This window comes from Chelonia mydas, chromosome 15, assembly GCF_015237465.2.
Source record: "Chelonia mydas isolate rCheMyd1 chromosome 15, rCheMyd1.pri.v2, whole genome shotgun sequence".
Taxonomy (NCBI): Eukaryota; Metazoa; Chordata; order Testudines; family Cheloniidae; genus Chelonia; species Chelonia mydas.
Genome location: NC_057856.1, coordinates 33062133 through 33086967, shown reverse-complemented (window position 1 = coordinate 33086967; position 24835 = coordinate 33062133). Strand labels below are relative to the sequence as shown.

The 24835-nt window shown below is 46.1% G+C and overlaps 1 protein-coding gene across 4 annotated transcripts in view; it reads right to left on the bottom strand.

The window, feature by feature from the left end:
* The window catches only part of ZNRF3 (zinc and ring finger 3), a 215182-nt gene that overhangs the window by 64251 nt on the left and 126096 nt on the right, over positions 1 to 24835 (bottom strand). For 3 of the 4 annotated variants that reach the window (XM_043529314.1, XM_037878693.2, XM_037878692.2), the window contains exon 2: positions 8736 to 8861. In XM_043529314.1, the coding sequence (XP_043385249.1) occupies positions 8736 to 8861 (126 nt within the window). Of the gene's footprint in view, positions 1 to 8735; positions 8862 to 24835 lie in introns of those variants that run through there. The other variant, XM_043529315.1, reaches the window with a different exon arrangement.

Sequence of the window (24835 nt, the reverse complement as noted above, 5' to 3'; positions counted from 1 at the left end):
TCTCTCAGATATTATGGAGCACACAGCAAGCAGCAATAACAATGCGAATGTTAATTGCGCTGAGGTCTGACCTAGTCAGCAAACAGCGCCAGCGAGCTTTTAAACATCCAAAGGCACATTCTACCACCATTCTGCACTTGCTCAGCCTATAGTTGAACTGCTTCTTACTACTGTCCAGGCTGCCTGTGTAGGGCTTCATGAGCCATTGGGAGCAAGGGGTAGGCTAGGTCCCCAAGGATAACTACTGGCATTTCAACATCCACAATGGTAATTTTCTGGTCTCTGAAGTAAGTCCCTTCTTGCAGCTGCTCGAACGGCCCGGAGTTCCTAAAGATGCGCGCGTCATGCACCTTTCCCGGCCATCCCACGCTGATGTTGGTGAAACGTCCCTTGTGATCCATCAGTGCTTGCAATACCACTGAAAAGTACCCCTTGCTGTTTACATACTGGCTGCCAACGTGGTCCAGTCCCAAGACAGGGATATGGGTTCCATCTATCACCCCAGCACAGTTAGGGAAACCCATTGCAGCAAAGCCATCGACTATGACCTGCACATTTCTCAGAGTCACTACCCTTGATAACAGAACGTCGATGATTGCATTGTTTCAGAGTAGCAGCTGTGTTAGTCTGTATTCGCAAAAAAGAAAAGGAGTACTTGTGGCACCTTAGAGACTAACAAATTTATTTGAGCATAAGCTTTCGTGAGCTAGAGCTCAAATAAATTTGTTAATGATTGCATTGGCTACTTGGATCACAGCAGCCCCCAGAGTAGATTTGCCCACTCCAAATTGATTCCCGACTGACTGGTAGCAGTCAGGTGTTGCAAGCTTCCACAGGGCTATTGCCACTCGCTTCTCAACTGTCAGGGCAGCTCTCATCTTGGTATTCCTGCGCTTCAGGGTGGGGGAAAGCAACTCACAGAGTTCCAGGAAAGTGGCCTTACACATGCGAAAGTTTTGCAACCACTGTGAATCATCCCAGACCCGCAACACTATGCGGTCCCACTAGTCTGTGCTTGTTTGCCGGGCCGAGAATCGACGTTCTACTGTATCAACCAGCCCCACTGCCACCATGATGTCCCAATTGCCACAGCCCATGCTTTCAGGAATGTCTGTGTCCATGTCCTCATCAAAATCATCCTCGTGTTGGCGTCTCTTAGCCTGGTTCTTCATATACTCCAGGATAATGCGAGAGGTGTTTACAATGCTCACAACAGCAGCGGTGAGCTGAGCGGGCTCCATGCTTGCCGTGGTATGGCATCTGCAGGAGATCAGAGTTGCAGTGGAAGCAGTGGATGATGACAACATGGGAGAAATTTGCTATTGAGACTCAGCTCATTTACAAGAGCAGGAGAGCAGAGCTGCAGTGGAATCGGTGGATGATGACAGTTAGCAATCGTACTGCACCGTCTGCTGACAGCAGCACCCCGGACACAACAGCAGCGGTGATGATGAGCTGAGCTGAGCGGGCTCCATGCTTGCCGTGGTATGGCGTCTGCACGGAAAAAAGGTGCAAAACGATTGTCTGCCATTGCTTTCACAGAGGGAGTGGCAACTGACGACATGTACCCCAAACCACCCGCAACAATGTTTTTGCCCCATCAGGCATTGGGAGCTTAGCCCAGAATTCCAATGGGCAGCAGAGACTGTGGGAATTGTGGGATAGCTACCCACAGTGCACAGCTCTTTAAGTCAATGCTAGCCACAGTAGTGAGGACGCACTCTGCCAGCTTAATGTGCTTAGTGTGGACATATGCAATTGACTGTATAAAATCGATTTCTAAAAATCGACTTCTATAATATCGACCTAATTTCGTAGTGTAGACATACCCTTAGCCTTTTTTCTTTAAAGAAACTTTTGGCAACACCAACATGTATTTCACTTGAAATTCTTGTGTTGCTATGAACTCCAATTCCCAACAGGGCTTTCCCTTCTCCCGCAAAGGCTGCAACAATCTTCTAGGAATCTTTCTACGTTGGGCATTTTCTTAAAAAGGGACACAACACAGATAATACAAAGTTTATTACCATTGTTTACAACTAGACCTTGCAGATACATTTTTGTTTGAGGGCAGCACTTCTTGTACTGAATTTACACCCTGTCAATTTTTTCTATCCTTGTTTGCCTGGAATCCTGGTGTCCAAATTGCTAGGAGGACTCTTACCAATAGCAGCTAGAAGTCAAATGCAGCCAGTCTCCCCCCCTGTCACCTCCTGCTACATTATACTCATTTTTCTTAGCCTTGACAGATACTGTAGTCACACTGGTTTCTACAGTTAGGTTGATTAGATGCTTAAAACACATTATTCCCACAGATTGGCTTTTGAGGCTCATAGTGTGTGTCCCCACATCTGTCCATGTGTTCAGTGCTAATGAAAATTACTGGTTTGAAAGCCCTGGAGACTAGAATTCTCTGTTTATACACAGAACCAGAACAGCCAAGGCAGTGATAATGCAAGCTTCCACCATGCACCATCTGCCAACATGCCTCAGCCCTGATGTGGCGGGATTAACAATAAGGGTGAAAAAAAGAGTTTCCATGTCTCTTTAGTGTCCTTTTTAAGACTACCAACAGCAGGAAGCAATTAATGACAATTATGGTGGTAGGTCTGTGGTGGGTTCACCTTTCTACTGGGAACTGGACTGAGCCCACAGTCGTTCCATATAGGCCAAAAAGCTATCAGATGGTAATTGTCTGTCACAACCAACCTGCTCAGGATTCACGGTGGTCACTGGTGACATGCAGGTGAAATGCTGTCTGCCAGTCCCAATCCTGGCCACTAGCTAGTTATGCAAGGGTTGCCAGCTACGTTGCATCTGAGTTTCCCACTCATGACTTGAGCCCTACAATTGCTCAAAGATTATTCTTTTGTGTAGCTGATGGCAAAAACTCACATTAATCTTTTGATCTTCTTACGGAATGTTCCACAGACCTCTCTTCTTAAGCTACTGCTTTTTTCCTCTATATCTGCAGACACTTGATGCTTTAATTGTCAGGGATCTAATTACTTTCTGCATGCAGAAGACGTAGAGACAGGTTCTTTCTGGTTTATCCTGAGGATGTCTCTCTCCTAATTTCATGCTCTCTGGCTGAGATCAGTAGTTAGGTATTCAAGAATTTTTTAGCATTTAACATAAATGAAAAACCAGAAGTTTATGATTTTAGGCTCCATCACCTCTTCCTATATACAAGTATTAGAGAGACAAGGCGGGTAAGGGAATATTTTTTATTGGACCAACTTTTGTTGGTGACAGAGACAAGCTTTTGAGCCACACAGGGCTATTCTTCAGGTCTGGACACTAAGGTCTGAGTGGCTCAAGAGCTTGTCTCTCTCACGTTGTTGGTCTTCTTGCCTCATCCCTTTTTGGCTTACATTCTGTCCAAATTCCATAGATCATTTGATTTTTCATTGTTCCTTTTTTCATCTCCTGCTCCTTTATTCAGACATCAGCAAATGCATACCTGTAAAGCTGCAAAATTATCTTTTTGACACTTACAGATGTTCTTACTGTTCCATGCACATGCTTACAGAACCTAAGCCATTTATTCTTCCCAGGAAACTGATCACTATGACCTAGTTTTGTTTAAAATCTAAACTTTGTTTCTTTTAGTCTGCTGTATTCTGGTTTGTACTATCTTTTATGCCCTGTACAGAACCTTAGAATTCATGAAAGGTGCTATACAAATTATTAGACAGCACAAGCCTTGTTCCAAATCCTTGCAATGCAGAACCCCCAACTGAGTTTGCAACAAGACTCTCAGGCTTGTGTCTGCCCTTTCCACACTTCTAACCTTTGAATCTATACTGGAAATTGTATTATGAGATTTGTGTCTAAGATAAGGAGTAAAGAGACTAAATCTGCCAGCACTTAATAAAAAAAGGCAGGAGTCCTTTAAATCCTGGTTTATGGGAGATCCACTGCATTTCAGATACCAATGTGCTGTGGAAATGTCTGACTCCATAGCCAAAAAACAAAGCCTTTGAACACTTCTTCCTTGGTGTCTCAGGATTCAGTGAAAACCAAGCTTGGACAGCAGGGCAATGAGACAATTACCTTTAGTGGATGCCATCTGCAAGATGTTTGGGGGAAGGTGTGACATCAATTGTGAGAAATGAGGACAGGGAGGATCCTCAAATGGCTTAATAAAACACAGCGAACAAGTTGCTTTGGCACAGCTGAAATCAAAGGTATCTGAAGCTTGGAAGGCATATTCAGGCCCCCACACTTTCTCTCACTCCCTGAAAGATGGGTGGCTTTAATTGTTTTAGTGTGGGAGAAGCCCTAGTAGTCAGGGGAAAGGCCATGATAGCAGATTGGAGCAATGCTCCTGAAATTATTTCTGTCACAGGAATGTTAAGCATGCTCCATCACTGCATCTGCCCAATTCCAGGATCAGCCTTCAGCATAATGAGAAATAACAATTCACCACAAATCATAAAAATGTAATGGGCTATAAACGTCAGAGATGTAGAATGGAGAAATAACTGACTCTGCAAACCAATGTCATTCTATACTTTAATTACATACATAAATGCACACTGAAAGAGTATTAAGGTCGCAAACTCAAGGACTCAAAGGTTAGAAAATGCCAGAATTAAGGTTTTCCATGAACATCTTAATTCAGCCTCCTTGTGTGTACGCATTACGATATCTTCAGTTATATGTTTCCCCCCCTCCCGCACAAGAGGACTCCTGCTTCATTCAGTGCACAGTCTGGATGGTGTTGACTCATTCAAAATTTTTTAATCCTTATTCGTTATGTGGCTTCAGGCCTTATTTATTGCACACAAGTCAAACCCTGAACTGAATGCAGAATTATTAATATCTTCACAAACTTTTCTATAATGACCATCACCACAGTGTCGCCACAACAATGAATTTATCTGCACAACATTCCTCTAAGGTAAGGTGATATTATTCCCAATTTGCAGACAAGGAATGGAGGCACAGAGATTAAAGCCAAAATTGCCTAAAACGTCCATTATTTGGGTTCCCAACTTAAGATGCCTAGGGGGCCAGATTTTTTAGTTGATTCTTTGTTTTTAGAGCATGTGTATTGTACTTTATATAGTGAAAGCACAATTGTTGTTCTGAGCACTCAGCACTTCCAAAAATCAGACCTCAGCTATCTTGAGTCAGACACCCAGAAATGGAGGCCAGCTGTGAAAAGTTTGGTTTAAATAACTTGCTACGCATCACATAGAAACTCTGTGGCACCAACAGGGATAGAATTCAGTGTTCTAGGGTGGCATCAGATTAACTCAGCTGCAAAATTAACTCATCTTTTCCTCTTTCTACAATACCATCTCCTTCCTGATACACTTTTCAATACTTCAGCAAATGAGGCGGGGGTTCTATAACCTATAGGCTCATCCACTACGCAACACAGATTCATTTCCAGAGCACCATCTATCCCAGGGGTGGGCAAACTACGGCCCGCGGATTGCCACCCCCCCCCCACCGTGCCACGGGACGCAGGGATGTGGTGCCGGCTACTTCCGGGAGCGGCACAGGGCCAGGGCAGGCAGGGAGACCGCCTTAGCCCCGCGGTGCACTGCTGCCACCCTGGAGCCACTCCAGGTAAGCAGTGCCGGACCAGAGCCCACACCCCGAACCTCTCCTGCACCCCAACCACCTGCCCTGAGCCTCCTCCTGCACCACAACTCCCTGCCCTGAGCCCTCTGCCGCACCCCTCCTGCACCACAACCCCTTGCCCTGAGCCCCCTGCCGCACCCCTCCTGCACCTCAACCCCCTGCCCTGAGCCCTCTCCTGCACCCCGCACTGCTCCTGTACCCCAACCCCTTGCCCTGAGCCCTTTTCTACATACCGCACCACCTCCCACACCCGCACTCCCTCCCGCACCCCAACTTCCCGCCCCAGCCCTACATTCATGGCCCTGCATGCAATTTCCCCACCCAGATGTGGCCTTCGGTCCAAAAAGTTTGCCCACCCCGATCTATCCTATAAACTGAGTGAGGGAGGGGTGCTGTTGCAAAAATTGTTTTTAATCATATGATCACATACAATCACAATTTATATACACAAGGAGCTGAATTAAGGTTGCACAGGCAACCTTAATATTGGCATTTTTAAAAGTTTGAGTGCTTGACTTTTCAACTTTAATATAGTTTAATTGTATGTAACTTCCTAAATTTTTATAAAAATCAAACAAAAATAAAAATTCCATTACATGGAGCAATACAGACCTCCACATATGTCATCAGCAGGGTAGGAACCTTTTAATCCATAGCACGGACTTCTACCACTTGAGCCAATGATGACTGGGAGCAGTAGAAGGCTGTTATCCTCTATGAGGCCCTGACACCAGAGGGGGATGAGATTCACACTCTGACAGAAATTTTCACAGCTCTTTGCTCGACAGCAGAGGAATGTGGGGGCTCTGATATCCTGGTTTTAGTTGCAAGTTCTGGAGAAGAGTGTTCTCTAGGGGTTACAGCCCTCACAGTCTGACCCCAACGAAACCTACTCCTCAACACTTGGCATTTGAGTCAGGATGCTTTCCCTTTCTCCTCCCTGCTGCCTGGGCACCTGCAGTGTGAGCACTGAGAGCACAAAAAAGTTAGTCTCTCTGCTCTTACTTCTTGTGCCTTGCACCACATGATCCCAGCGCTGCCTGGCAGAACCAATGCAAGGAAAGTCCTGCTCAGCTACTACAATCATGGACTGGAGCATGCTCAGTGCAGACAATGTTCAGGGAACTTTGCTCCCAACCTCTAGCAAATCTCTACAGATCATGGAGAAATGGTGATTTTCAGAAGCATATAACAGCTAAATTTGGTTGTATTTTCACAGGGATGACAAAGGCATCTCTCTGACACCATGGCACCCTCCACACATCACATTTCAACTCCTTGATCCAATGTATGGAGCACTAGAAGTTCTCAATGAAAAGGTTGCAAGACCTTTTTTAAAATGGGCTAAGCTCATTTCCCCTAACCTTGTTCTTGGAAATGCTAAACAGTTTTTGCTGAAGCTTTTAAAAAACATTTAGTCTCAAGACAGCCAGGGCTGTAAAACAAGGTCTTATAATGGAAAGCATTAAACAACCTCAGCTAGGTGTTACTTCCAACTGCATCTATAATGTCATCTCTTGTTTAAACATTAGTCTTTCAAAAACACTAATCCTAGAATATAAATGGTCAAGCAGGACTTTGGCTGGAAGATCAAGAGACCTGGACACTGAACCAGGATAGCAGAACTGAGGACACAGAGTTTGGAGTCTTCTAGTCTAAAGTTACCATCAGAGTAATTCTAGTGCCCCAGCTGCTGCTCAGAGCCTTGTCCAGTGGCAACATGAAGTTAACATGACTGGTAAGTTTTATGGCTCCTATTCAGAATCCTGTGGTCTGTAGTGAAACTCCCAAGAATCAAGTCAGTTCTATAGTACTGTTGCTGCTGGATTGCTATAGCCCTGAGTTATAGCTGAGTCACTGGAGCTATCCTCTGGAGAGGAGAACTCACAAAAAGGAAAAAGGGTAGGGTACAATAGCTCAGACACCTTCAAGGCAACAGAGAGATTGGGGATGGACAGAATAGCAAAAGACTCTCCTGCTCTTCTAGTAGACAGGACAGTGGAGAAGAAGCAAAGAAACTCCCTACTCTGGTGAAAGTCAGAAAGATATACTCCCACCACAACCCAAATAACCCGGAGGCCCTGGTATTGCCAGGGTGGGGGTGGGGGGGCAGGAAGGAGGCGAGAGGCGTGGCAGGAAGGGTTCTCCCATTTTCCATCTGCCAGAGAAGGCTGGGAAAGGAACTAGTAGCCAAAGACTGGTACAAGTGACTGAGTCCCTGAACAGGGCCCAGGGACATACACCTCCCAGTACCCTACCCACTGCCCAGCAGTAGAGTCCTGGGCTTTTCACCAGGACATTGCCTCAGGTCTTTTCTGATCCCTCACTCCTCCCTACATCTTTCATATTAACCCCCAGCTAGTACATATCTGCCAAATTTTTCATGCCTTATGTCATCACAAAACTCCCAGAAAAGAGCTCAATATATTTAGTTTAACAAAGAGAAGGGTAAGTGGTGACTTGATTACAGTCTATAAAATCCTACATGGGGAAGAAATATTTAATAATAAGCTCTTCAGTCTAGCAGAGAAAGCTCTAACTTGATCCAATGGCTGGAAGTTGAAGATAGACAAATTCAGACTGGAAATAAGGTGCACATTTTGGACAGTGAGAGTAATTAACCATTGGAACAATTTACCAAGGGTCTTGGTAGATTCTCCAAAACCGACAATTTTTGAAGTAAGATTGGATATTTTTCTAAAAAATCTGCTCCAGGAATTATTTTGGGAAAGTTCTGACCTATGTTATACAGCAGGTCAGACTAAGTGATCACAATAGTCCCTTCTGGCCTTAGAGTCCATGAAACTCCCCATTCTGCCCTTTTTATGCACCCCCTGCATAACTGCAGAGACCACCACCAGCAGAGCACAATACTTTGCTGAAACTCCTCCTTGAACTAAATGCCCTATTTTGCCCAAGTCTTTCCTCTCCCCCAGCCATTTTCCATATCTGAGATGCCCTTTTTCAAGCCTGGCACTAGTGGCATATCCCATGGGAGACCTTATAAAGGATTTGTTTGGGAAAAAAACGTTTCCTCTAGTTTTTCTCATTTGTCACAAGAAGGGACTATCCCCTTCTAGAAACAGAGTTGCAAGCTCCATTTATACAAAGTATTGGTGGTCATTTTTTCCCCTTACCTTGCCCAGGACAGTGAGGCATGGTTTAGGCTCCAATTCAGGCTGTTCCAGTTTCACCACTCCTACCCAACCATATTCATACAAGTCCTCTTCATCATTGCTATTACACAGTCCCAGTGGATGCATCTGAAACAGAACAAGGGGAGATGAGGAGAAATTGGTAAAGGCGTTAACCAAACCATTAACACGAAAACAAGACAGTATTCATTATGATGGAAGTAACAAAATATTCTACTGGTTGCCTTAATACAGAGCAGTGTATTTATCAGTCGAATACACACTGAACAGAGAAATAGCTGCTTGCTGTTCAGACAGTGGCACGTCAGAAAGTGAGAGAAGTTCCATAATTCACTGATGTCCCATCACTTCAGATTGCTGATGTAAGTCCTATTATAAATAAAGGGACCAGTCTCTTCCTTTAAAGATAGAAGGTAAAGGTGACTAAAGCATCTTTTAAAGGCACCTCGAGTTAGGTTCCTGATCTTGAGACTGAAACAGATACCACCAACTAGACTGAAGGGAGGAGGCAGCCAATCACTTGAGTGTTTTAGTACACTAGTGGAAAATCCTCTCCATTTGGATGCAGTGGCCTCTGCATAACTATATCAGAGAACGTAAGAGTATGGTTTCGTGGGGGGCAACATCATAACCTGGTGCTGAGCTCTGACTAGGATTTAATATTTGCAGTACAGTAGCCTCCAGAGACCTGCATCAGAATCAGGAACCCACTGCGTGATGTGCTAGAAGTTCCCATCTGGATCCCTCTGCAGCCTGGGACAGTCACCCAACCAATCTGGCTCACTTTCTACCTCTGCAAAAGAAAACAATACTCTTCTTCCCACGTGGTGTGGTGGGTGGTGGTGGAGTTAATACTTATGAAGCACTTTGGAAAATGAAAATGCTGTTTTAGTGCTAAATATTTTTACTGTAGTCCTTACACTTCTGATCTCAATTGTGATTTGCCAGTAACAGATGGATGGGAAACCAGTGGTGCAAAACAGTTAGGAAGTCAAAAGCAGCAAAGCACTCCAAATGAAGATTGATACTGTCAGACAAATCAGCAATTACTTTGATCTTAAAATGTTATTCCAGTCTAGAGTGTTCCTCAAACAGGGAGCAGCCCAGCACAGTCCTCGCCTTGAGTAAGGGCAGTGAATGAATATACCCAGGGGGCACTGCAACAGTAACCTAGAGCATTTGCATTGACAAACTTACAGACCAAAACAAAAAAACAAACACACACACAACTAACATTGCAATAGTGCCCAAAGGCCTCAGCTAGGATCGGGACCCATTGTACTAGCTATGGTACCGAGATATTGTCTCTGCCCCCAAACAATTAATTATCTAATTTGAAAAGAGACCCAGCTAGACAGTGTGAACCAGGATCATAAAAAATAAAATCCCTGCAGTTACCACAGGTCAGATAATAAACAATCTGATGGTTCCAGATCATCTGAAAGAGGTAGCTCCTGTAATGCAAAGGTAGGTGCAAATGTGTGTATTGGGGAGTCACCCAAAGAGGGCAGAGTTAAGGTTGCATGGCATGTACCTGAACTCCTCCTCAGCACTGCACATACGCCTGTCTAGATGTCTTGTGAGATCTGCAATCTTTGCACCCTGCACGCAATTTACCACATGGTTCTCCCAGTCATCACAAACCCAACTATCTATATTCTAATAATCAAATCCCCATCACTATTATCTGGCTCTTCCTAACAACAGGGGTTCCTATACCAGGAGGGGTATCCTCAGTGTGAGAGGATATCATGACATCGTCTGGAAGGCAAGTCCCAACTATAGGATTGTTTCCCCCCACTCCAGCTTGATATACTTCTTCCCCAAGACTTTCGTCCTCCTTAACAGCACAGAGGCTGTCAGACTGGGTGTGGGACCATTCTACCACGTCCCTGAAAGTCTTGGCTATGTACCTCACATATGTTAAGGGCTGTTATAAAGAAGATGGTAATCTATTATTCTCCACGTCCACCAGGATAGGACAAGTAGTAATAGGCTTCATCTGCAGCAAGGGAGATTTAGAAAGTTTTTCCTAATATCTTAACTAACTACAAAGAAAGTTAAGCTCTGGAACAGGCTTACAAGGGAGGTTGTGGAATCCCCATCACTGGAAGTTTTTAAGAACAAGTTGGACAAACACATGTCAGGGATGGTCTAGGTTTATCTGGTCCTGCTTGAGTGCAGGGGGCTGGACTTAATGACTTCTCAAGGCCCCTTCCAGCCCAATTACTCTATGCATCTCTTTCCTTTGATGACATACATGGGAGTCAGGGACAGGGGCTCACACACACTCCTGGAGGGGCACAGCCCAAGATCACCTCGTATCACAATCACAGCTCTGACAAGCTGCTCCAGCTAATCCCTCCACTATTAATACAGCTACACATAATATAAAGAAAAGGAGTACTTGTGGCACCTTAGAGACTAACCAATTTATTTGAGCATAAGCTTTCACCATGTAGCTCACGAAAGCTTATGCTCAAATAAATTGGTTAGTCTCTAAGGTGCCACAAGTACTCCTTTTCTTTTTGCGAATACAGACTAACACGGCTGCTAGTCTGAAACCTACACATAATATAGTAATTGTAGTTGGGAGTGCATGCAGATAATCCCCAGAGGCTCCAGCCAACTCCAACAGGGCAGAGTTAAGTTTGCATGGGTTTGTACCTTAACTTTGTATTTCCCAGTTTTTAGAAGTCTGTGTTTTGCAGAACTTAATGTTCTGGAAGGGCACAAAATACCACTGGACTACCCTAACTATGCATTAAGAAAGTTTTTTGTGAGTGAATATGGTTCTATAGTTAAACCCTCTTCCTGTACAGCAAAACAAACACGATAGCTATTTGACACTACCAATGACTTGGAAGAATAGTGTAGGGCCATGATCTGATCCAGAATAGTGTTTGATAAGGGATTTGCCTCTCTTTCTTCTCCTCCTCCTTCAAGGAGGGTCTCCCTAACAAACATACATTTACAATGGGAGGAGGAGAAGAAAGAGAGGCAAATCCCTTACCAAACAAAGGACCATGGTTATTAATAAACTCTTGAATGAAGTGGTGAAGGTGGGCATGTGTCACAGAGCTACAAGATCGGTGCTACACATCCAGCTTTGGAGCAGTCTGTTGGAGGAATCTTTTTGCTGTGCCAGGCCCCCAAGGCACCTCACTCTTCCTACAGGGTAGGCCACACAGCCTCACCACCATCTCAGACTGAACCTCTGGGCTTCAGCACTTCTGCTTCACACAGTGAGCTCTGTTCAGCATGTCCAACAGAGAGTTTCCTGGTACAGACTTGTACACTCTTTAATGCACCTTCCCAAATATTTACAGTGAGACTCTGGCAGTGATATCAAAACAGTTGGGTTTACTAATCCACTAGAACACAGCACAGGAAGTCCACAGGTTAGCATAGACAAATGAAAGTTAAAGCATAGTTCATTTTGGTCAGCCCATAGCCCCAGCCAAGCTGTAATGCAACTGCATTTTCAGTCTCTGGCTCTCTGTCTTTTATCTGACCTCCTTAGCCAGTTCCCAGGTGAGAGGCCAACACTTTATCCCCCCCACCTCATACATTCCAGTTCTTTGTTCTTGAGCTGGGGTCTTTCCTCAGATTCCCTGATGAGGGGTAGGGAAATCCATCTCCCTCTGGGTTGTTGGTTGTTAGGTGTTAATGTCCTAGTGACTGGGTTTTCCAGTGTCTTCTCAGATTTTCCACTGATACGGAGTCGCTCTCAGCCAGTCCTTTATGATGACCTGTTCAGGCTCAGACCTCTCCCTCCCCCATGTCTCTTAGCCAGCCCTGAGACCGAACATAGACCTTTTTGCCGCCACAGGGTAGCCATGCAAAACACGGGGGAAACCGAGGCACACACAGGATTCATAAAAATATTACAGAAAATTCCCACTTTGTCACATGGTACTTGATGAGTATCAGGGAATGGAAAAATTTTGAATCTTATGCCGAACTAGTGTAAGAAGAGCTGTCCTGCCCATTACCTGACTACCTGGGTCTAGACAGGAGTCTCAGGATATTTTTCTACATGAAAGAGAATTTGGTATCAGCAAGGTATAAGCTGTAGTGAAAGATTCTCAGTTCTTATATGTAAAAGGGAAGCACACTGACAACTTAACTACAATTCCAAGACGAAACTGTTACCATACTGTACAAAAATCATGGGTATTGGAGGGGGTAGATTCTGACTCTGAACTGAGATCAAGAACCATAACATCCCAAATGCTACACACACACACACACGCGAACAGCAGCATGTTGCATTTACTCTGAATAAGGCATGGGATATGGACTTGCAGTAAACATGTTTATACAGCTAGGAGATATTTTCAGTAGAAGACATGAGAACTTCTGAATCCCAGAACTAGGATATGTCTGGGAATGACAAAGTTCCAACACAGCTTTGGGGGGAGAAAGGGACTACACAGAAGAAAGAAAACAGTTTACCAGAAGGTGAATACAACAGTCAATGCTTTCCTGTAGCAGGAATCCAGAGGAACCTGCATGGCAGACTATTGATGTTCCATCAGCCAAAGGTGCAGAAACTGGAGGGATGAAAGGGATAGTTTCCCCAACTTTTACTCTCCTATGCAGCAGGGCTAATGCATTCTTAATTCCTGGTTGCCTCTCTGCAGCACAGAATTTTTAATGTGTTTGCACCACTGGTGGCATCTTACAGAGATCTATAAACCACAGTGTGAATCATGAATACTAAGGCATCTAAAAACCTAAAAAAAAGAGTTAGCTACTGCTATACCAGTGATAATATCTATAGAAACAAAGTGAGAATATTTTTATTTATAGGGTTTTATATGGTGATCACCCTAGTATCTTACTGTACATTTTAACCTTAATGATTTTTTTTTTTTAAATTTCAATGTACTTCACGATTGGGAACCTCTAACTTTCCCTCACTTCTCCACCATCCTCTTTGCCTCCTGCTGCTGAGTCCTCAGGTGCATCCAACACCCCTTTGTCACATCATTCAGCTCCTGCTTTCACTCAACTGTCACTTGAGCATCTCATAACTATCCTTCTCCATGGTAACTCACCTCTCGCTTGACAGATCAGCTAATTTCCATTGATTTGATCAGTTCCCATTTACTTTGTCTAAATCTTGTCCCATCTGCCACTCGCTCCTGGGTCTCCCCAAACCGCTCTTCTGCATTGTAGTGTGTACTCTCCTCCTCCCTTCATCCCCCCTCGGCTCCAGTTCCACTTGTTTATCAGCAATTTCCACCTACCTAGTGCTTTTCCCTTCTCCACCCCAATCGCCCTCCCCTCAACACAAGCACAAATCCAGATCCCATATCTTCATCTCCCTCTGCCTTCTCCTTGCATCTAGGTGACAACTGGCCCAACCCTGGCCTTCCCTCCATCTGCATTCTCTACACCTCCCAGATCGGCCTCTGTCACCCCTCTTGTGCCAAGATTCCTAACCCCATGCCCATCTCTTTCTGTGATGGGCTGTACTTACCCCACACTGGCCCTGCGGGGTTAACCATACCCTGTGGGCCGAGGAGGCCATGCCCTCTTGCCCTTACTGAGCATGCTCCAACTGAAGGCAGACCATAAAAGAGGGTAGCCCAACTCAGACTGGGCTGACTGGGAAGGAGAGCGGACATGTGTTGCAGGCTCCCGCTCAGAAGCTATCAGAGCCCCTTGCCGCAGAGACCAGCCATGCCAAGACCCTGGCGAGTACCTAGCTGTCTGTTGAGGCCCACAGGGGAAAGGAGTCACTGGAAACCTTGCCTGCCTACCACCCCAAGGAGACTGAGAACCTGCACACTACAGAGCGGGAAGACAGGGTAGGAAATAATCCAGGGGAACCAGATATTGATCCCAGGGGGTAGTGGCAGGACCACTCACCACTGATAGAGCCCTTGGCTGGGACATTGTGGAGTAGGATGGGCCCTGGTCCCCCTACCCCTGGCCGCCAGCCCCACCACTGGGTAGTGGCGTGCTCCCATTTGGCCACAAAGCCCGAGCTTGTTGCTGACTTGCCCCAGCCAGGAGGCTGTGGGACCCTAGACAGTGAGGGCTGCCTGCCCTGCCTACTGACTCTGACCACTAGGCAACACTGCCCTGAGCTGAAGGGCAGCCACCTTGACCCCGACAACACCTCATGACAGGACGTACTCACCCCATGACAACTGGCGGAGAACACAGGCAACAACCAGAACCTGCTGAAAGTTCTGCACCAGGGAGGGCCAGAGACAAAACCTCCCACCCCCCGTTCTGGTTTGATAACGACGGAGACAGAAAAGGTTTTGAAATGGCTACTGGAAAGTCAGCAACAACAGCAGCGCAGCTGCTACAACAGCTGGCCATGCAGCAACAGCTGGTCCAGAGCAACAAGAGCAGCAGCAACAGCTGGTATGGGAGATGGCTGCCCAGCAGCAGGAATGCCTGGTACAGAAGATGGTGACGCTGCTGCAACCAGCCACCTCACCTGCCCCGGGGCAATGAGCTGACCGGGCCCCAAGTGGAGGAAACTGTCACTCCGGATCAGTTCACCCAGATCCTCTCTAGCCGGGGGAAGGAGTGGGTTCGGGGACATTGCCCAACTACCCTCGCAGAGGCCAATTCCTTAATGGAGGAATACGTGACGGCTGAAGGGTCTGAGATGTGGGTCCATAATCTGGAGAGCCTGGGGTCAGCTGGTGAATCAGGGGGCACGCAGTCCCGAGACAGGAAGTCCTCGGCACCAACCCAGGCCATCTGCAACCGTATTAATACCAGCAAGAAGGTGTCCCATTGACCAGCCTCCCCCTGGGGGAGAAGGGGGGAAGAAGATCTGCAGGGAGGGACCTGCAGTCTTGACATTGGAACCACCTGCCGGAGGGCCCTGGCCATTGTAGCTATGGCCAAGTGTAGGTGGCCAGCCTCCGGCGAGGAAAAGGTGCCCAGCTAAGCTCCTGGTATCCCTGTGGGTGAATGGCTCCCCGGTGATGGCCCTGGTCAACTCAAGGTGCAGCCAAACGCTTGTCCATCCGTGGAGATGTAAGACTATACCCGACCACCTGGCTGAGGACGGCGGGCGGCTGATGTGAGGAGGTATGCCAAGTTGGCCTGGCCCTGATGCTGACCTACCCAGTGATCTTGGGGCACGACTGGCGGTTGTTCTGCAAAATTGTGCAAGAGTGGAGCAATCCCCCACCCAAGGAAGACAAGGTGAGGCCAGCAAAGAGGGAACTAGTGGGCAACAAGGGTCCGGACTGCTTGGGCAAAGGCCCCTCCATCCGGCCAGAGACACGGATATGCACCCCCCCAAGGCAGAGGCGCTGGTGGAGGCTGACTGGACATTGACAGAGACTTCCTAAGGAAGCAGAGGGAGGAGGACCAGAGTCTGAGCCAAGCCTGGGAACACGTGGCGGACCCCAAGGAGGAGGACGGTGCTGGCCAACGACCACCTCAAGGACTCCAATTTGAGGTACATGACGACTGCCTCTACCAGCTGGCTAAGGAACCACAAACACAGGAAGAATTCCGGCAATTGCTGGTCCTGCAGAGGTTCCAGCACAGCTTACTATGCCTAATGCACTCAGCGCCCTGGGCAGGACACTTGGGGAGTGAGAAGACCCTGCAACAGGTGGCAGGGAGGATTTCTGGTCAGGTATCTACTGCGAAGTTTGGGACTTTTGCACCTCCTGCCCCGAGTGCCAACGCGCCAATCCAAAGGGGGCGCCTAGGGCACCCCTGATACTGCTCCCTGTAGTTGGGGTCCCCTTTGAGTGGATTGGTATGGACCTGATAGGGCCTCTGGAGAAGAGTGGGTTGGGTGCCAGTATATCCTCATAGTGGTGGATTATTGACCCGGTACCCTGAGGCCGTGCTGTTGCAGATGGCCATGGCCCCCACAATAGCTGCCAAGCTTCTAAAAATCTTCACCTGGGTCAGAATACCCCAGAAGACACTAACTGATCAGGGGACCAATGTCTCATAGAAATTAATGACGGAGCTGTCCCAGTTATTAAACACTCTGGATCACTAGGTCACACTGCCCTGCACAGATGGGCAGCCCTATTGACTCTGGCCATGCTGCCCTGCAAAGGAGAGTAGCGACCTTGACCCTGACCTGACATTGCATGACGGGATGTATTTACCCTACAACACCCTCCCTTTGTCTTGCTGCCTCTGGAATGCTCACTTCATCTCTAAAAGGGCCACAGCCTTCTATAACCTGTTCATATCTTGCTCCTGCAAGCTCCTGGTGCTCAGAAAGACCTGGATCCCTCCATCTGATGCGGCTTCTGCAGCTGCCTTCTCTCATGGAGGTCTCTCCTCCCGCCCCCAACTCAGCCTGGATGAGACTGTGGCAAGAAACTGGACTCCTTAACAGGGAAGGAGCGCTAATAACAGACTACACCAATAAGGCGTAAGTGTTTAATCCCTATTTTGCTTTAGTCTTCATGCTAAAAAAATTTTGACCAGATGCTTAACAAAACATTAACAACAAGGGGGAAGGAAAAGAACAGGGAAATATCTAAATATTCTTTAACCAGTTAAGTTAGATGTATTGAAGTTGGCAGGGCCTGATGAAATTCACCTTAGAGTATGTAACCGGGAAAAGACCTCCTAGTCTAAAATATAATGGCTGGACACCATGACACTCCTGTCCCTCACAAGCATCCTGTCACGCAGGACAGAACATTAGGGAGGTTTTAAACCTGTTTTAAAAAAGTTCTCTCAGTGTTTGAAAGATATACAGCCACAGCATCTCCCACGTACATCAGCAGCAGGATTTTAAGCTGGATCTTCAGATTCTCCAGCTCAGACCCTTACCCACTTAAACTAGCCACCATGAGGAGGATTTGGCACACATTTTCCCAATAGGTCAGATGAGATGAGAAATCCTAGATTCTGTTCCTAAGAGGGGAGTGTGGTTCAGTGGCTAGAGACAGCGTAGTCAGAACTGGATCAATGACTCTGAAAAGCAATGTGGCTGGCTGGATAAGTTTTAAGTCTGCCTTGTTAGAGACCTGGGCTCTATTCCTCACTGTGCATACAATGATTTTGTGTAACTTTGCAAAAAAAAAAAGGGGGGGGGGGGGGGGGGGGGGCTGTAGCTCATCCTTGACTGCCATCTACGGTTGGGGCTCAAGGTCTTCATCAATAATAAGGGTAGTGATTGGGGTGGAAAGATAAACAGTAGTTGGTAGAAGTAAGATCTGAACTCATGGTCCTCTGGCTGCCAGCTCTGTCACATTTCCCCTGGCCTATACAGGTATTTAGTGCAGAAGTTTCTTTCTCTCTCTCACCATAACATCATCACTTCTAAATGTGGTAGCAGATTTGTCTTTGCATTTGTTTTTCTAAAAACACTCTAACAGATATCTACACATAACTGAGATTATAGTAATTGCTACATGAAGGAGCAGTATATATAATAGAGCACAGGGTATCAGATTTTTTGTGAAAGGGATCCACAGAAAGGTGACACACTTGTACAATGAAACCTCTACAGAAGGGGTGAGCAAACTACGGCCTGGGGGCCACAGCCGGCCCTTCAGATGTTTTAATCTGGCCCTCAAGTTCCCGCCAAGGAGCGGGATCTGGGGCTTGCCCTGCTCTGGCGCTCCAGCTGGGCATGGCTCTCGGAATCAGGGGCATGTCCCCCCTCCACTCCCGGTGCAGGGGCAGCCCAGGGGAACCATGTCCAGTGGGAGCTGCAGAGGCGGCGCCTGCGGGAGGGGCAGTGCGCTGAGCCATTTGGCTGTGCCTCCGTGTAGGAGCTGGAGGGGGGACATGTCACTGCTTCTGGGAGCTGCTTGAGGTAAGCGCTGCCTGGAGCCTGCACCTGACCCCCTCCCATGCCCCAACCCCCTGCCTCAACCCTGATTCCCCTTCCACCCTCCAAACCCCTTGGTCCCAGCCCGGAACACCTTCCTGAACCCCCAACCCCTCATCTCCAGCCCTACACCAAAGTCCATACCCCCAACCAGAACCCTCATGCCCCTGCACCCCAACACCCTCCCATACCCTGAACTCCTCATTGCTGGCCCCACCCCAGAGCCTGCACCCCCAGCCAGAGCCCTCACCCTTCCCACAACCCAACCCCCAATTTTGTGAGCATTCATGGCCCGCCATACAATTTCCATACCCAGATGTGGCCCTCAGGCCAAAATGTTTGCCCACGCCTGCTATACAGCAAACTTAGCCCTTCACTCATTAAAAACTACCCCTAGTTTGAAGCACCCACTGCTAAATCAGTCATAGGGCCACCAGACAGCTCTGCCAAAGCAGCTCACTTATGGCCTGACATGCCAAGATCCCAACATTCTATGGCATGTTTTGTGTTTAATTTGCCAACTTCACAGATTATGTTTGCATTGTTTCATAATCAAGCTGCTTTGCTCATTTCCACAAGTCTGAAGGTCATTTCCTGCCAGTGTAATTGCTCCTTGCCCTACAGCCAATTAAACATCCCCCCAGCAACATGGTTTGGATTAAAAAAAATCATTCCCACCTAGTGCAAAGAAGAACAAGGTGCAAGGCCAAGACATAGGAGCTGCTAAGGTGATAGAAGCCTTCAAAATCATTGGCAGAGATCTGGGGTCAGCTCTTGGCTCTAGCATAGAATTAACTTGGGCAAATTATTTCCCTTCTCTGTGTCAGTTTACTTACCAGTAGAATGGGAATAGTACTGGCATACCTGCCAAGGGGGCTATGAAGCAGACAGATTAAGGTTAGTAGGAAAGCACTGAGAGCCACAGATGGAAGATGCTACTGATGTGCAAAATGTTAGCCAGCCATTTGTTTTACAAGGATAATAATCTGAACCTCTCTTCTGGTATCCGCTCATGATATTGCTTCTTTGAAGCTCCTTCACCCCCAAAATAGCTTAGGACAAATGAAAAATAGAACCTATTTCTCGCCAACTTCTCCGAAAATGGGTTATATTTGACAACTGACAAATGTATTTGATCACTGAAATGGTAAAAATTCTTGACATTGGCCATCCATCTGCTTTAGTTTGAGCTGTATGTGGATCATACACACACAATGAACATACATTCCAGAGAAACCACATCATGCCTCTGATTCCGGAATGTTTCTGATCTACCTCCAGCAGTGATAAAGAAACCCACTGCCCACAAGGCTCCAGAGTCTCTTCTAGACACTTGGTAATTTATCTAGTTGCCTTCTGCTTATTTGTTTTTTGTTATGAGCAGTGTCCTTCAACAGCATGAGAGAGGAGCTCCCCAAGGCACAAAAATTGCTCTGGCTTAATCACAACACATTGCTAGCTTGTATAAACATTTAAAAGCCCTCACTGGCTATGGGCCATTATCCCACCAAGGGACAGTGACCCAGCAAAGTTTAAAGAGGCTTACCACCACTTTAAGACTGACTGCTGATGAACATCAAATCTAACCTGCCCGAGACGAATGTTTAAAGGTACTCAACTCCCTGGCTGCCGGCAGATCTCACTCTTAAAGATATTCAGAGGGATTTTTCTGTTTTTACAAAAGCCATTTAACATCAGGAAATAGCCCAAATCATAGAGTATATGTGCAGACTTGACTCTGTTCCACCTTTATTTATTGGTCAAGAAGGGAAGTTTGATCTTAAACTGGAAATTTTCCTTCTTGGATCCTTCATGTCCCACAATTTTAAGTGTTTCCCACCCCTGATCTCCCAGGTGATTAGAAGCAGACCAACATACTCTGAGCTCTCCACAGACCATGAGCTTCTTGAGCTATAAAACATTAAATGTTGTTAGCCAAAATATTTAATTGTGCTACAAAGAAACTAGATTATACAGACAGATGGAATGCCTATCATCATGCCTGACCTCCTGTATGACACAGGCCATTGGACTTCCTGAATTAAGTCCTGTTTGAACTAGATCTTTTAGAAAAAAGTCCAATCTCAATTTAAAAATAGTCAGTAATGGAGAATCCACCACGACCCTTGGTAAATTGTTCCAATGATTACTCACTCTGTTAAAAATTTACACCTAATTCCAGTCTGAATTTGTTTAGCTTCAACTTCCAGCCATTGGATCATGTTATGCCTTTCTCTGCTACACTGAAGAGCCCATTATTAAATATCTGTTCCCTATGTAGGTACTTATAGACTGTAATCAAGTCATCCCCTAACCTCCCTTTGTTAAACTAAATAGATTGAGCTCCTTGAATCTCACTATGAAAGGCAGTGGGGGGACCAAAACTGGACGTAATACTCCAGGTGCAGCCTAACCAGTACCGAACAGAGAGGAATAATCACTTCCCTTGATCTGCTGGCAATGCGCCTACTAATACAGCCCAATATGCCATTGGCCTTCTTGGCAACAAGGGCACACTGTTGACTCATATCCAGCTTCTCGTCCACTGTAATCCCCAGGTCCTTTTCTGCAAAACTGCTGCTTAGCCAGTCGGTCCCCAGCCTACAGTGGTGCATGGCATTCTTCCTTCCTAAGTGCAGAACTCTGCGCTTGTCCTTGTTGAATCTTATCAGATTTCTTTTGGCCCAATCCTCCAATTTGTCTAGGTCACTCTGGACCCTATCCCTCCCTCCAGCGTATCTACCTCTCCCCTCAGCTTAGTGTCACCCACGAACTTGCTGAGGGTGCAATTAATCCCATCATCCAGATCATTGATAAAGATGTTGAACAAAACTGGCCCCAGGTCCAACCCCTGGGGCACTCCGCTTGATACCGGCTGCCAACTACTCATCGAGCCTTTGATCACTACCTCTTGAGCCCGACAACCTAGCCAGCTTTCTATCCACCTTATAGTCCATTCATCCAATCCATACTTTTTTAACTTGCTGGCAAACATACCGTGGGAGACCATATCACAAGCTTCGCTAAAGTCAAGATATATCACGTCCACTGCTTTCCCCATATCCACAGAGCCAGTTATCTCATCATAGAAGGCAATCAGGTTGGTCAGGCATGCCTTGCCCTTGGTGAATCCATGTTGACTGTTCCTGATCACCTTCCTCCCCTCCAAGTGGTTCAAAATGGATTCCTTGAGGACCTGCTCCACGATTTTGCTGGGGACTGAAGTGAGGCTGACCAGTCTGTAGTTCCCCGAGATCTTTTTTTTTCTTTTTTTAAATATGGGCACTATATTTGCCTTTTTCCAATCCTCCAGGACCTCCCCTGATCGCCACAAATTTTCAAAGATAATGGCCAATGGCTCTGCAATCACATCAATCAACTCCCTCAGCACACTTTGATGCATTAGATCTGGACCCATCGACTTGTGCATGTCCAGCTTTTCTAAAATAGTCCTTAACCTGTTCTTTCACCACGGAGGGTTGCTCACCTACTCCCCATGCTGTGTTGCCCAGTGCAGCAGTCTGGGAGCTGCCCTTGTCTCTGAAGGCCGAGGTAAAAAAAGCATTGAGTACTTCAGCTTTTTCCGCATCATCTGTCACAATGTTGCCTCCCCCATTCAGTAAGGGTCCCACACTTGTCCTGACCTTCCTCTTGTTGCTAACATACCTGTAGAAACCCTTCTTGTTACCCTTCACATCCCTTGCTAGCTGCAACTCCAATTGTGCCTTGGCCTTCCTGGTTACACCCCTGCATGCTCGAGCAATATTTTTATACTCCTCCCTAGTCATCTGTCCAAATTTCCACTTCTTGTAAGCTTCCTTTTCGAGTTTAAGCTCACCGAAGATTTCACTGTTAAGCCAAGCTGGTCGCTTGCCATATTTGTATTCTTTCTGCACTTTGGGATGGTTTGTTCCCGCACCCTCAATAAGGCTTCTTTAAAATAAAGCCAGCTCTCCTGGACTCGTTGCCCCCTCATATTAGCTTCCCAGGGGATCCTGCCCATCAGTTCCCTAAGGGAGTCTAAATCTGCTTTTCTGAGGTCTGTATTTGCTACTCTCCTTTCTTCAGAATCCTGAACTCAACCATCTCATGGTCAGTGCTGCCCAAGTGCCACCCACTTCTACTTCCCCTACCAATTCTTCCCTGTTTGTGAGCCGCAGGTCAAGAGGATCATGCCCCCTAGTTGGTTCCTCCATCACTTGTACCAGGAAGTTGTCCCCAACACTCTCCAAAAACTTCCTGGATTGTCTGTGCACTGCTGTATTGCTCTCCCAGCAGATGTCAGGGTGATTGAAGTCCCCCATTAGAACCAGGGCCTGTGATCTGGAGACTTCAGTTAGTTGTCCGAAGAAAGCCTCGTCTACCTCATCCTTCTGATCTGGTGGTCACATGCACCACGACATCACCCTTGTTGCTCTCGCCTCTAAACTTAACCCAAAGACTCTCAACAGGCTTTTCTCCAATTTCAAACTGGAGCTCTGAGCAATCATACTGCTCTTACATGCAATGCAACTCCTCCACCTTTCCTCGCGTACCGGTCCTTCCTGAACAATTTATACCCATCCATGACAGTGCTCCAGTCATATGAACTGCCCCACCAAGTTTCTGTAATTCCAATCACATCATAGCTCCTTGATTGTGACAGGACTTCCAATTTTTCCTGCTTGTTTCCCAGGCTTCTTGCGTTCGTGTACATGCACCTAAGAAAACTAGCCGATTGCCCTACTTTCTCAGTATGAATCAGGAGGCTTCCCCTCTTGTACCCTCCTCCTTGCATTTCCTCCCAGTATCTCACTCCCCCACCTACCTCTGGGCTTAGATCAACATCCCCCAGCGAACCTAGTTTAAAGCCCTCCTCACCAGGTTAGCAAGCCTACCTGCGAAGATGCATGAATGATGAGTCCCTGTTTACAGTTACATTTTGAGACCTGTCAGTTAGCCAGTTTTTAATCCATTAAACATTTGCCATGTTAATTTTATATCATTCTAGTTTTTAAATCAAAATCAAAATATTGTGTGGTATCAACTCAAATGCCTTACAGAAGTCTTAGTATATTACATCAACTTATATTGACCAAACCTGTAACCTCAAAGAAAGTGAAAGTTAAATAGACAGGATCTATTATCCATACACCCATGTTGACTGGCATTCATTTTATTATCTTTTTTTATTAATCTAGTGTGGTATCAGCCACTTCATTATTTTGCCTGGGATCGAGGTCAGGCTGACAGGCCTATAATTATATTCGGGTTGTCCTGTTTACCCTTTAAAATATTGGCACACCATTAGCTTTCTTCCAGTCTTCAGCAACCTCCCCAGTGTTCTAAGAGTTATTGAAAAGTCAACATTAACAGTTTAGAGAGCTCCTTGACCAGCTCTTTTGAAATTTTTGGATGGAAGTTATATGGACCTGGTGATTTAAAAGTGTTTAACTTTAATAGCTGCAGGGTAACATCCTTCCTCCCAGGTTACTGTTGGAATGTTTCCTTATTATCATATGCTGTAACTGCATCTTCCCCCCCCCCCCCCCCCCGGCCCCACTCCCCAAAATACAGAACAGAAATATTTCTGAATGCTTCTATTTTTTTCTGCATTATTGGAAATTCTACCATTTCCATCCAATAATACCATTGTTAGGATTCCTTTAGTTCCCAATATACTTAAGGGAAAGATAAATGGGCAGCACAGCTTATGTCCTTTTCTTCCAACATAAATTTTCTAAGATTCTGAACTTCTGATTTATATGAATTGTCAACATTCTCTTTCTTCCATTTGTTATATATAATTTTTTTAAGCCGCCTTCATTTCAAAGTGTGGCTTTCCTCAATTGGGACTTTTTGGGCTAATATACTAATATATTCTGAAACAGCTCCCAATTATTTCCACATTTCTGTTTAAATTATTTCTCCCAGTTGACTGAGTTTCAGTTTGCTTTCAGCTTTATGAAATTGGCTATATACATGCATGCATGCTTAGACTTTATTCTGTTTGCATGTAACAAATGTAATCAAGTTATGATCACTTGCATCTAAGCTAGTACAAATGTTTAGTTTCGTGGACAATTCCTATTTGGGCTTGTCTACACAGAGCAGCACTAGAGGAATGTGATTTCTAAAGCACACCAATGTGCTGCATGCTAACTGGCCCATATAGAGACTCTGCAAGTGCAAGTTAAAAGGTCCCTAGTACACATTAACAGCACTACATTAATGCACACTAGGGACCAATTAGTTCACAGCTGCTGGGGTATCTACGTTGGCCAGTGCAACAAACAGGTGC